The 13,218-nt window shown below is 40.1% G+C and overlaps 1 protein-coding gene across 1 annotated transcript in view; it reads left to right on the forward strand.

Annotated features, from left to right (window-relative positions):
• The window catches only part of LOC134456075 (cytosolic sulfotransferase 1-like), a 49,493-nt gene extending 39,557 nt beyond the window's left edge, over positions 1 to 9,936 (forward strand). The window contains exons 12-15 of the mRNA XM_063207509.1: positions 1,474 to 1,600; positions 2,707 to 2,804; positions 9,039 to 9,213; positions 9,744 to 9,936. Of these exons, the coding sequence (XP_063063579.1) occupies positions 1,474 to 1,600; positions 2,707 to 2,804; positions 9,039 to 9,213; positions 9,744 to 9,856 (513 nt within the window). The 3' untranslated portion in view covers positions 9,857 to 9,936. The remainder of the gene's footprint in view (positions 1 to 1,473; positions 1,601 to 2,706; positions 2,805 to 9,038; positions 9,214 to 9,743) is intronic.
• The last annotated feature ends 3,282 nt before the right edge of the window (positions 9,937 to 13,218 follow it).

The following is a 13,218-nucleotide window of genomic DNA, read 5'->3' on the forward strand; positions in this document are numbered from 1 at the left end:
CGATCAAAATCCTACTGCTCCAGGCACTCCACAGAGAAGCACGGCCAGACTACCGTAGTGGAGCCAATCCTTTGGCGGAAGTACGTAGGATGGTTCGCGAGGCTAGGGGGAACTCAGTTCCCCCACCTCTTAATTTTCATCATCAGAGTTCCTGACCCAATCTTTTCAGTGCCTTGTCCGGCGTGAGGCACAGCATTAAGCCGGATGCCTAATTGATTCAAACGCATTAAAATGCATGAAATTGCATTTAAGAAACGCAAATTACTTCGGGGAGGACCCCCAAACACCCCGACAAAAATACATCCTCCTTTTTGCTGTTACAGACATGGTCACTCTTGGTACTGATTGGCTTGTCGGTGTCCTGCGCTTCTTTTTGGATGGTATTTTGAGACGATCACGGTTTCTGCACCTCTTTTTTTACGCTTCCAGCACTGATTATTATTGTTGTTTTTTATTCAACCTTTCTTTAACCAGGAAGTGGTCCCATTGAATTGCAATAACTCTTCTGCCAGGGAGTCCTGGCCAAGAAGGCGGCTTCAAAAGTTACGATACAATAAAAACACAAGAGACATGACAACCCACAGCACATCATCACATCTAAACAGAAATAAACTCATTCAAAGTGAGTAAACACAGACAACAAAAACCAGACAGCAAACGCAGAAATAAATTAAAGCAGTTGCATTGGTCAATTGATTTTAGGAGGTCTTAAAAATAATTCTGCTTTTAATGAAGATACTTTCGCCTCTATTGCTCTTGCTGCACAGCAGCGATTCTGTCGCTTGAATGTTGTCGTGGCCAGTCTATTTGCCCAGAAAGACAACATGACATACTGTATACTTTAGCTTTGGAACCAGCTTCCAGATGACGTAAAAAATGCACCCACTATTGATAGCTTTAAATCTAGACTCAAGACAAAGCTGTTCTCAGATGCTTTCCCCTAGCTTAAATTACATATCATTCTTATTTATTTTTTTTATTTTTTTTTATGTTTTTTTTTTATTATTATTATTATTATTTTTACCTTGTGCTTTATCTTAATGTTTTAAATGTTTTTTTACTCTAATTTATTTCCTTCTTTCTTCCCTGTTTCATTTCTTGTACATTTGTTAACTTTGTGAAGCACATTGATTTGCACCTGTGTATGAAATGCGCTATACAAATAAACTTGCCTTGCCTTGCCTTGCCTTGCCTATACAGTATGTCACATAAGTGAGTACACCCCTCACATTTTTGCAGATTTGTGAGTATATCTTCTCATGGGAGAGCATTAAAGAAATTTTAATTTGACACAATGATTAGTGACCTTTAAACAACATATATAACCGCTTAAATTTCATTGTGTCAAAGTGAATTTTTTATTTAATGCTCTCCTATGAAAAGATATACTCAAAAATCTGCAAAGATGTGAGGAGTGTACTCACTTACGTGACATACTGTACAATACTTATCTAGGGTATCTTTTCTCCACAGATAGTGTGTGTGGCTCGCAATGCCAAAGACAGTGCTGTGTCTTTCTACCACCATCACCGCATGGGCATCCGCTCGCCAGACCCACAGAACTGGAGCAGTTTTCTGGACAGATTCATGGAAGGGAAAGGTAATGGTAACACTTAAGTGTCATAAGCATGCCATTACAGTGTCATAATAGTGTCATGGCACAGTTATGCATGTGTCATAAACATTATATACATGTCATAAATATTTTATGACTGTTGGCCTTAAAGGGACACTGTGTGAGATTTTTAGTTGTTTATTTCCAGAATTCATGCTGCCCATTCACTAATGTTACCTTTTTCATGAATACTTACCACCACCATCAAATTCAAAGTATTCATTATGACTGGGAAAATTGCACTTTTCATACATGAAAAGGGGGATCTTCTCCATGGTCCGCCATTTTGAATTTCCAGAAATAGCCATTTTTAGCTGCAAAAAATGATTGTACTTGGACCATAGTAGAAAATATTTGTTTAATACCTAGTAAACTTTCATGTTAAAGGGACACTGTGCAGGAAATGGTCAAAAGAGGTACTGCAACTATGTTGCTTATTGAAACTATTACCTATTGCCAAATTTGATCTTTACATGAAAGTTTACTAAGTAATAAACATTCTAGTATGGCCCAAGTAGAGTCATTTTTGCAGCTTAAAATAGCTATTTTTGGAAATTCAAAATGGCGGACCATGGAGAAGATCCCCCTTTTCATGCATTAAAAGTGAAATTTTTCCAGTAAAAGGTAACATTAGTGAATGGGCAGCATGAATTCCGGAGATAAACAACTAAAAATCTCACACAGTGTCCCTTTGTCTTGTAAAGATCAAATTTGGCAATAGGCAGCCCAGTTTCAATGACCAGCATAGTTGCAGTACCTTTTTTGACCATTTCCTGCACAGTGTCCCTTTAAATGACATTCGGTTACGGTAAAGCGGTTGGTAATTAACTGAGCAAGGTAATCGACTGATTGATAATGATGAACTACAATGAGAGCAGCTGACTCACTGCCAGCTGTTCCATAACCTCTAACCTTTGCACCAAATAATAGTAAACAATACAGGATGTTGTTTAAAAAAATGTGTGTATATTTCATATTTAGGCAATTATCAACGAAGCAATTTGTATTTTCTTTTCCACACACACGCCCCCGCCCACACACGCACGCACACGCACACACACGCACGCATGCACGCACATGCACACACACAGTGCTCTATGGCTCCTGGTATGAGCATGTGACTGGCTGGTGGGATCAGAAGCAGACGTACCCTAATCTTCACTACATGTTCTATGAGGATATAGTACAGGTTAGTATAATGCAGTGTTTCTCATAGTGGGGCGTAAGCCCCCCTGGGGTGGGGGGGGGGGTGCAGAGGCATCTCAGGGGGGGCTTGGGACAATTGATTTTGGGCTTTTTCCCCAAGGAAATGATTTCCTGTCTCGCAAATAAGTTTAAAGCCCTCACCAACATTATTTATATTATTAATTGTCATTCATTTGAATACCATGAACACACATCTGCATTCCACTGGTAGAGGTTAGTTTCATCCAAATCTCCTCTACATGTTCTATGAGGACATGGTAGAGGTTAGTTGTCCAAATCTTCACTACCGGGTACATGTTCTATGACAGTGGTTCTTAAGTTTTATTCTTGAAGCACCCCCTTACCTGTGCCCAAGACAAGCCGTGCACCCCTAACCCTAATTCTACAAATGTATAGGCACTAAAAAAAATATTTAAGTGATTACCATGAGAGATTGATCAATAGCTTAATGACTTTACAGTTTTTCTTGATTGTTTCCGCACAATTTCTGGTACTTCACACTCAATTCTGGAAACATCTCACTCACTTCCCAACTGCCCTAACCAATGTCACTGGACAATAAACACAATTCCTTCTTTACACTCATATTTTTCAGTTTTAAAACACACTCTTTTCAAAAGACTACACACAATTATCTGGATTAGACACAATTTTCATGAAGAAAATCCCTGGTTGTCGCATGGAACACAATGTCATTCAAAATACTAAAATCAACTGCCATACTATGTTCACTTCCTCATCACAAACTATCTTCATATCTGTTTACAATCTGAAATCATCACCCCTATAAGGACACACATTGCATGTGATGTTGAAGACAACATGAATGGATGCAGTGAGAACACATATTTGTTTAGTTTTTGATCCCCAAAATATGTAGTAGGCTACAAGAGATCCCTTTCATGTGGTTACCCAATATTTTACAGCAAAATAGTGCCATTTTTTATGTCAGGAAAATCTATAAAATATATTTTTTTGCCACACATCTGGGTTCTGACTCTGAAAACAATATTTCAGTGTTCCACAACAGAAATATACCCTCTTCAGAAAGTGGAACACTGACCAAAATAAGTTTCTACTGTGTGTCAAGCTGAGTATATACAGTCCCAGGAAAAAGTTTGTACACCCTTTGAAATTTCTTACCTTTCTGTCAAAATTGGTCATAAAACATGGTCTGATCTTCCCGGAAATCACAAGAAGGAACAACCAGAGTCTGCTTTAACTAATTCAACCCAAACATTTACAAGTTTTCATATTTTCATTGGCCAGAAGATGTAAACATTCACAGGACAGCAAGGCATAAGTAAGTACACCCCTGCATTCAATAGGTTTTAACCCTAAGTTAGTCGCAATGACCTCAACCAGATGTTTCCTGTAGTTGCAGATCAGATTAACAAAACAATTTGGATGTATCTGGTCTCCCTCTTCTTTAGAAAACTGCCTCTCGTCAGCAAGGTTTGTGGGATGTCTGGAGTACATAGCTTTCTTGACTTGATGCCATATAATCTCAATTGTTTTTTGTCAGGGCTTTGACTGGGCTATTCCAGAATATGTATTTCATTATTATGAAGCCATTCTAAAGTCAATTTGCTTCTAAAGTATGGGTTGTTGTCACATTTCAGCACCCATCCTCTTGTGTGCTTCAACTGTGTGACAGACTACCTCACTTTTTTTCTGTAAAATATCTCGATAAACTTCTGAGTTCATTGTTCCACTGATAATAGCAAACTGTCAAGGGCCTGAGGCAGCAAGGTAGCCGCATATAATGATGCTCCCGCCACCATACTCAAAGGTGGAGATGATGTTTTGGTGAAGGTGTGGTTCTCCAGTTCTCCTCCAAACATAACATTGTGTGTTCCCCTGAACAATTCAACTTTGAATTCAACGTTGGTCTACAGAATATTTTGCAGTAATTCTATGAATCATATAAATGCTTTTTCGCAAACCTCAAAGGTGCAACAATATTTTTTTGGACAGAAACCCCATTCATTTTAGATTGGCAGAATGAATCCCATTTTAAGCTATTCTTGGTTACATCTCCTCTTCTGAGTATGGTGGCGGGAGCATCATTATATGCGGCTACCTTGCTGCCTCAGGCCCTTGACAGTTTGCTATTATCAGTTTAACAATGAACTCAAGTTTATTGTGATATTTTACAGAAAAAACGTGAGGAAGTCTGTCACACAGTTGAAGCACACAAGAGTATGGGTCCTGAAATGTGACAACAACCCATATTTTAAAAGCAAATCGACTTTAGAATGGCTTCATAATAATGAAATACACATTCTGAAATAGCCCAGTCAAAGCCCTGACAAAAAACAATTGAGATTATATGGCATGAAGTCAAGAAAGCTATGCACTCCAGACATCCCACAAACCTTGCTGATGAGAGGCAGTTCTCTAAAGAAGAGGGAGACAAGATACAAACAGATTGTTTTGTTAATCTGATCTGCAACTACAGGACAAGTCTGGTTGATGATATTGCAACTAACTGAGGGTTAAAACCTACTTAATGCAAGGGTGCACTTACTTATGCCCTGCTCTCCTGTGAATGTTATGGCCTTATGACCAATAAAAATATGATAACATGTAAATGTTTGGGTGGAATTAATTAAAGCAGACTCTGATTGTTCCCTCTTGAGATTTCCGGTAAGATCAGACCATGTTTTATGATCAATTTTGACAGAAATGTAAGAAATTTCAAAGGGTGTACAAACTTTTTCCTGGGACTGTATACTGTAGTTTTACCATATGACCATTAGCGTTCAATGGCTCATATTAGTGTGGATTACAGTTTTTCTCAATTGGTTTTGTACATTTCTCGAATCTCTCTTGCAATTTGCAAAACATAATATTAATTCTCAAAACAGTTTTAACACATGGCAAAACACAGTGGGTGTCTCAAAATCCTTAGTTTGTCTTTCAAAACCAAGTTTTTGTGTCAATGAACGTGTCAGTGCCAGCAGAATGGTTAGTCATTGTGTCGTACTTGTAGTGTGGACAAGATAGCGAAATTGGTTTTTACTGTTGTCAATTGACTAGCACATTTCTGAGGGTCTTTTTTGAAGCGAAATGTTGTTTTGATTGCATGGGAAATGTTGTAAATTCGCACTAGATATAGGCTTATATCTGGTCGACGTGTCAAAATGCGCCCTCTACCACCTCTTTTTACTTGTCTTGCAGGCCCATGTGAATAGAACTGTAAAGCAAACTAAATTCGAAACGGTAACTCTTTATTTTAGGGATACATCTATTAGCACTAATTGTAAGGCATGTACAAAGCAAAATCAAACATTTGTTAGGCATGTATTCACAAATGTCTTGTTCATGCACAATAAGGGATTTATTACCAATTTAACCTTAGTAAGGACCTAGTAGGCCTTAGCGTTTGCTTAGTACATGCCTCACAAGTTACTTATGCAGGCATTACAGTATTTCTCAATTGGTTTTGTACATTTCTCGAATCTCTCTCGCAATTTGCAAAACATAATATTCATTCTCAAAATAGCTTTAACAAATGGCAAAACACCGTGGATGACCTGCAAAACCGAGTCTCTTGCTCAAAACCCAAGTTTTTGTGTCAATGAACGTATCAGTACCAGCAGAATGGTTAGTCATTGTGTCATAGTGTGGTCCGTGTATGGACAAGCTAGTCAAATCGATTTGTCATGTTGTCAATTGAATAGTACACTCTTGAGGATCTTTTCTGAAGCAAAATGTTGTTTAGATTGGATGGGAAATGTTGTAAATTCGACTTTATATTACATTGATCAGATAAGATTGTCCTAGATATACATTTAGACTATGACCTATTTATTGACAGGTTTTCTCATTGCAAAATAGGAAAAATAGCAAACTGTGGTTGAGGTGTCAAAATGCGCCCTCTACCACCCCTTTTTACTTGTCTTGCAGGCCCATGTGAAAAAATATAGAACTGTAAAGCAAAATAAATTTGAAACAATACACTGATACTGTATAAAGTGCACTTACTGTCTTGTGAAATTCTAGGGAAATATTGTAATTTTGCGTGGAGCGTAATTATAAAGGGCACATGAGACATAGAGTAATATAATGCAGTACAGTGCCTATTGTTGTATTGCATGCCTGTTTTCTCTATCCCTTCTATTGCCTTTGATTAGAGAGAGTCAATATTTACCTGTGAGCAATTTACCAATTCAGATCACATTAATTGATACAAATCCAATGGAAACTATACAGTGCTTATCACATTATGACAACTTGGTAAATCATTTTGCATGTCAAGACTTAAACTATGACCTAGGGCCTAAATGTTTTGGGGGGTGCGTATGTTTCATGTATTCAGTGACAAAGCTTTTTGAGTGATATGACAAAAGCAATTTATAATGTACAAAATCACTGAGAATTGCACACAACCATGGCATGTTGGACGAAAACATTTGCTATATGCCGAAAACTATGAGAAACTGATTTTATCATGTGCACAGGTAACACCAGGAAGTCACAATTGAACAAAGACTTTTGAGAATCATTATTCTGTTGTGAGAAATGTACAAAACCAATTGAGAAAAACATTGTAGTCTATGTATTAGTGCTAATAGATGTATCCCTAAAATAAAGTGTTACCTTTGAAACAATACACTGATACTATATAAAGTGCACTTACAGTCTTGTGAAATTCTAGGGAAATATTGTAATTTTGCGTGGAGTGTAAATATAAAGGGCACATGAGGCATAGAGTAATGTGATGCAGCACAGTACCTATTGTTGTATTGCATGCCTGTTCCCTTCTACTGCCTTTAATTAGAGAGAGTCAATATTTACTTGGACGCAATTTACCAATTCAGATCACATTTATAGACAAAAATCCAATGGAAATTATACAGTGCTTAACACATTATGACAGCTTGGTAAATCATTTTGCATGTCAAGACTTATACTATGACCTAGGGCCTAAATGTTTTGGGGGGTGAGATGGTTTCATGCATTCAGTGACAAAGCTTTTTGAGTGATATGACAAAAGCAATTGATAATGTACGGAAAAGCTGAGAATTGTACACAACCATGCCATGGTGGACGAAAGCATTTGCTATATGCCGAAAACAATGAGAAACTGATTTTTATCATGTGCACAGGTAACACCAGGAAGTTAGAATTGAACAAAAACTTTTGAGAATTATTATTCTGTTGTGAGAAATGTACAAAACCAATTGAGAAAAACAGTAAAATCTCTCTGGTGTGTTTGGTTCAACAATGCTCAAGTATTCAGTGATGACGTGAATTCTAAACGGGTCAATACAGTGGGATGTGAGCAGATCTCATCCTGCGTGATCTCAGCTTAAAGCATCCCTGGACTAAGGCCAGCTACCATTTACCTGATTATCATGACTTTCAACTATCTTCTAGACTTGATCTGACCAAGAGCATAGCAACAAACGGTGTGATTGGCCCATCTGTATAGAAGACCCACCTCCCTTGGTTTGCTACCGGTCGAGGGCAGAGCAGGCTGAGCCAAAGTTTAAAACAAACATTTAGAACGTCTCTGCTTGAGCAACGTCACTGCCTTGAATAAGCCTCTACCCAGGATGGTTGGAAATGCTCAAAGTTGATTAGTTCAAAGTGTGAGTGTGTGTGTGTGTGTGTGTGTGTGTGTGTGTGTGTGTGTGTGTGTGTGTGTCTGTGTGTGTGTGTGTGTGTGTGTGTGTGTGTGTGTGTGCGTGTGTGTGTGTAGGTCAGGGCTTGACACTGGCACCGGCCTACCAGCCAAATGCTGGTAAAACTTTGCTGTGGCTAGTAATACTTTCAGTGTCACTAGCCAATTTGGCTAGCAGCTTATTCCTTGGTATGACGCATCATCATAGCCTATATTCTGTTGTTTGCCCCTTTTGTATCAGTTTATTGTAAGTTAAAGACAAAAGCTCACCAACTCAGTTTCTATTTGCTTGATATACTTCCATGTATATAGCTATACAATCATCTTGCCTTAGCACCTTATCTGCTGAGGTCAGACGTACACCATCATGATAAAGAAAAAAAAAACATTGTAAAATCTGTGGCTAGTGGAATATCTGAATGGCTAGTGACTGAGGAAACTCACTAGCCACAGTGGCCGGTAGGTGAAAACGTTAATTTCAAGCCCTGGTGTAGGTGTGTGTGTGTGTCTGTGTGTGTGTGTGTGTGTGTGTGTGTGTGTGTGTGTGTGTGTGTGTGTGTGTGTGTGCGTGTGTGTATCCCACAGGACACCAGTGGTGAGCTGGAGCGTCTGTGCTCCTTCCTGGGCTTGTCGACCTCCTTGGAGGAGAGGGAGTGCATCATAGGAGGAGTGCAGTTTCACGCCATGAAGGCAAACCCCATGCTCAACTACTCCACCTCCCTTGCCATGGACTTAAAAATATCTCCATTCATGCGGAAAGGTACAGTATATTCATTTGAAGAGAGACCCATAAGGTTGTCTGCGCCTTAACTTGGAACTATGTGTTGCTTGGTGCAACTGCTCACCAAAAATAGCAATACTAAGAGTGCGTTGCAATATGAGACCTTGCCTCCTCCACTTGCTTCTCTCCTCGTACCATTAAGTAATATGTCCTGATGACATCACTTACAACAGTGTTATACAGTATTTCAATATCTTGAAAAAGCTCAATTGTAGAGTCTTTTTCTCATTTGCAATTGGGATGGTGAATGAAAAACAGTCCCTCAAAAGTTGTTGTGGCTAGGCTGACAGCTGGGAAACTTTAGCGTTTTCTCCACGGAGGAGGGGCCAGGAGGCGGGACGAGGAGACAAGCGCAAGTGGAGGAGGCAAGGTCGCATATTGTAACGCACTCTAAGACTGACAGAAAAGAGAAGAGAAATGTATGAGAGCAATTGATTGTAAGAGAGCAGTTTCTGCGTTTGAGTATTTGTGATAATGTGTCTCCTTATTCTGTTCCTCGCCGACTGTAGGGAAAGTTGGGGACTGGAAGAATCACTTCACTGTGGCTCAGAACGAGTCTTTTGACGAGGACTACAAGATGAAGATGAAGGACACCACACTGACATTCAAAACGACAATCTAATTGTCGGAGACGGAGGATGGTATTCGAAGATCTGAAACTCCTATGCACAGCCAGGTTCCAGGTGCTGGTGAAGTGCAGTCATCAGTAATCCATAGTAAACAAGAAGGATCACCGCACACTGGAGACTTAATTTTGCTGCATTTTATTCAGTGTTCACACTAAATAAAAAGCGGAATATTGTATTTCACTGATTCTTGAAACTTTGTCAAAAACTTGTCCCAGCTATAAAAGTGTGAATCCTGTTGGAAAATGAATTACATTTTCATGATAAATCCAAGATAAATTCAGGTAAAGATCAAGGGGTCTGTTACACAAATGTACAGTTGTTTCAAAGATTGAAGTATAATTTTATTCTTTTTCATTGCTGTAAACCTGCCCACACCATGTAAAACATCATTTCAATTGACTAAAAAAAAAAAAAAAAAAAAAAAAAATCACTGATGGATATCACCACGACATGGAAAACATAAAACAATGCTTCAACAACTAAGCATTTCTAATGGGCCTGGACAACATAACAATAGAGAGAGAGAGAGAGAGAGAGGGAGAGAATCTGTCACTGACTTTAAGGGCAGCGGCTCCTTTAAAGACATATTTGAGCATAGACATAGATATGTCTATGTATTTGAGCTTCTTTCAGCCAAAGCAGTCAAGCTCCATCAAGACCAAGCCCCTTTGTCCTGGGAGAATAAACGACCCTTTTTGCCAAAAAATATCTAAAACCTGACTTTTATTTTCACAATGTCAGAGGAATCACAACTTGAAATGGATTCCTTTTGCCAAACGTTTTACAACATGCGGCACACGCGGCAACCGACATGAGCAAGCATAAATCGCATTTTGCTATCGAGTAGTTTGAAAGTTGGAATGTTTTGCAATTAGGCCATGGCATGATGCATTGTGTGAGGTGTGTGGATGGCTATAGCCAACCAGGCTACAGCAACTAATTCAAACGGAAGCATCTCCAGCATCTTCCCATGACTTTCTCATTCATTCATTCCCATGTTTATTTGCATGTATCTGCCAGGGCTTAATTGTTGGCTACAACGAGACCGTTAAAACTTGCACTCGAAAAAGACAAGGGACTGGGAGGTAGGATAACACTTACCTAAACACCGAACGATGCAACACATGCGTTGCGTGAGGTAGCATAACTTCTTATGCCAGCCGTCCTTTTCTTTTTTGGGGGACGACATTAGGTGCGATTCGAGTAGTCGTCAACGCATGCATGCGCATTTAGACAGCAATGCACCCTGGATGAAAATGCTGCATGACGGTTAGATTTCCTGTCAAACTTCGAAATTTCGGTGATGTTGCGTTGACAAGGTGACATGTCACATGGTGTCAAACTATCGCGGGATGAATGCGACTGCAGTCAGATCTTGCAACCTCTGCAGTTGCTTATCCCCTTCAACGCTCGTCTGCGGACTGCCTCCGAGGTCACGTGCCCATGAACTGGTTGGTCAACAACTCACTCACGTGTGTATATGGGTCTTGTCTCACACCTCTTCAAAAGTATGCGCAGGTCCCCACTTCAGCTCCTCCTCACTGCCTGTCCCCCCACTCCTCACACGTGGTGTGTTAGTAGAGCAAACCGGTGCGAGCTCATGGTCTCGTTCATATTTGTGGCCGACTGTAAATGCGCTGTAATAACACCCACATCGTGACAAGTTCTCGCTCACGCCCTTCGTCAATGTTGATCGATTTTTAAAGTCGATTTGCTTCTAAAGTATGGGTTGTTGTCACATTTCAGGACCCATACTCTTGTGTGCTTCAACTGTGTGACAGACTTCCTCACGTTTTTTCTGTAAAATATCACAATAAACTTGAGTTCATTGTTCCACTGATAGCAAACTGTCAAGGGCCTGAGGCAGCAAGGTAGCCGCATATAATGATGCTCCCACCATCACAGAGCAGAACACTTTATCATCTGCAGATATTAAAGTGGAACTGAAGCAGGTACGGTGGTGCTTCATTCAGCATAGCCCTTATATGCACACATACGCCGGCCTGCCTGGCAGATTTGGAACCCCATTACACTGTATTCATGTAGAACAGGGGAGGGCAACGTTTGTCTCGAGGGCCGTTTTATCCGGCCCCCGATACAATTTTAATGTTATTCAGCTTCACATGAAATATTACACTTGGAATCTTTTATTTTATCTTATTTTATTTTAGAAATTATTTTTGCAATACAATGAAGTTATATTCAGGGGACACAGTGAAGGTGGGGTCTGTTTTAAAGGTGGCTGCCTGCAATATTATATGCCTTTATACCACGGCAGTCTGGAATCTCCCATTGTGACGCGCTAAATTGGGTATTGATTAACTGTCTATATATGCACACCTGAAGTAGTCCCACTATTAGGTCACTTTTCTGACCGCATAACTCCAGTGTATCAATGCGCCAAGGCACGCACGTTCATAAATTACACACAAAAAAGTTGCAAGCATTACGCGCTGAAGTGACACATGTGGCACCGCGCGTCTGGAAACACCAGCAATGTATAGTGAATCTGGAGCAAATCTTAGTAGGCCTAATCAAATTTGAAACATGTTTATTTCTCCCAACTGACCATCATTCTGTCAACTTTGAGAGAGAGGGAGAGAAAGGGGGAGGGGGAGAGGGAGAGGGAGAGGGAGAGAGAGAGAGAGAGGAGAGAGAGAGGAGAGAGAGAGAGAGAGAGTAGAGAGAGAGAGATTCCCTGCGCAAAGGGACGCCCGTTTCACGTGGGCGTTTCTTCCCCACGAGAGGAGATGTTTCCTGCGGTTGTAGCGTTTATCAGTTGAGAGAGTAGCGTAACTTGTGAAAAGTATGGGATATTTTCGGATCAATAGGCTTAACTATGGGAACGCAGTGGAAAATAAATCAAGGGAGTTTCCTATGGGAGGAGAGCACATTGACGAGGTGCCTGTTTTGATGAAGTTAATGGCGAGGTGAGGCAGTTAGAATGTCGCCAAGACGCGCGGGGTATTTTTTTAATCTATTGAGATCTGTACATGTGTAGGAATCATGCCAACTGTAGCATGGTCTAGTGGGCAAGTCAGACGCGCCCATATATCGAATGGGTAGAACATTGAGGCGACTGACTTGACAACCAAATGCGATAGAATTAACGACTGGCTCTTGACTTGACAACCGAATGCGATAGAACTATCAACGGTGTCTTGGCCGTAGCAACCTTCAATTTAGAATTAGCAACGGCAGTTCGCCAGAAAGTTATGAAAAGAAGCTTCTTGTGGCGGAAGGAATTAGTTCTACAGAAAACCTTTGTTTTAGCCATTATAGCATCGAAATAATGCCTCAAATAAATTTCAGACAGTGTGGCAACCGTGGTATAAGCGGGATAATTGACTTCACG

This window comes from Engraulis encrasicolus, chromosome 9 (assembly GCF_034702125.1).
Source record: "Engraulis encrasicolus isolate BLACKSEA-1 chromosome 9, IST_EnEncr_1.0, whole genome shotgun sequence".
Lineage (NCBI taxonomy): Eukaryota > Metazoa > Chordata > Actinopteri > Clupeiformes > Engraulidae > Engraulis > Engraulis encrasicolus.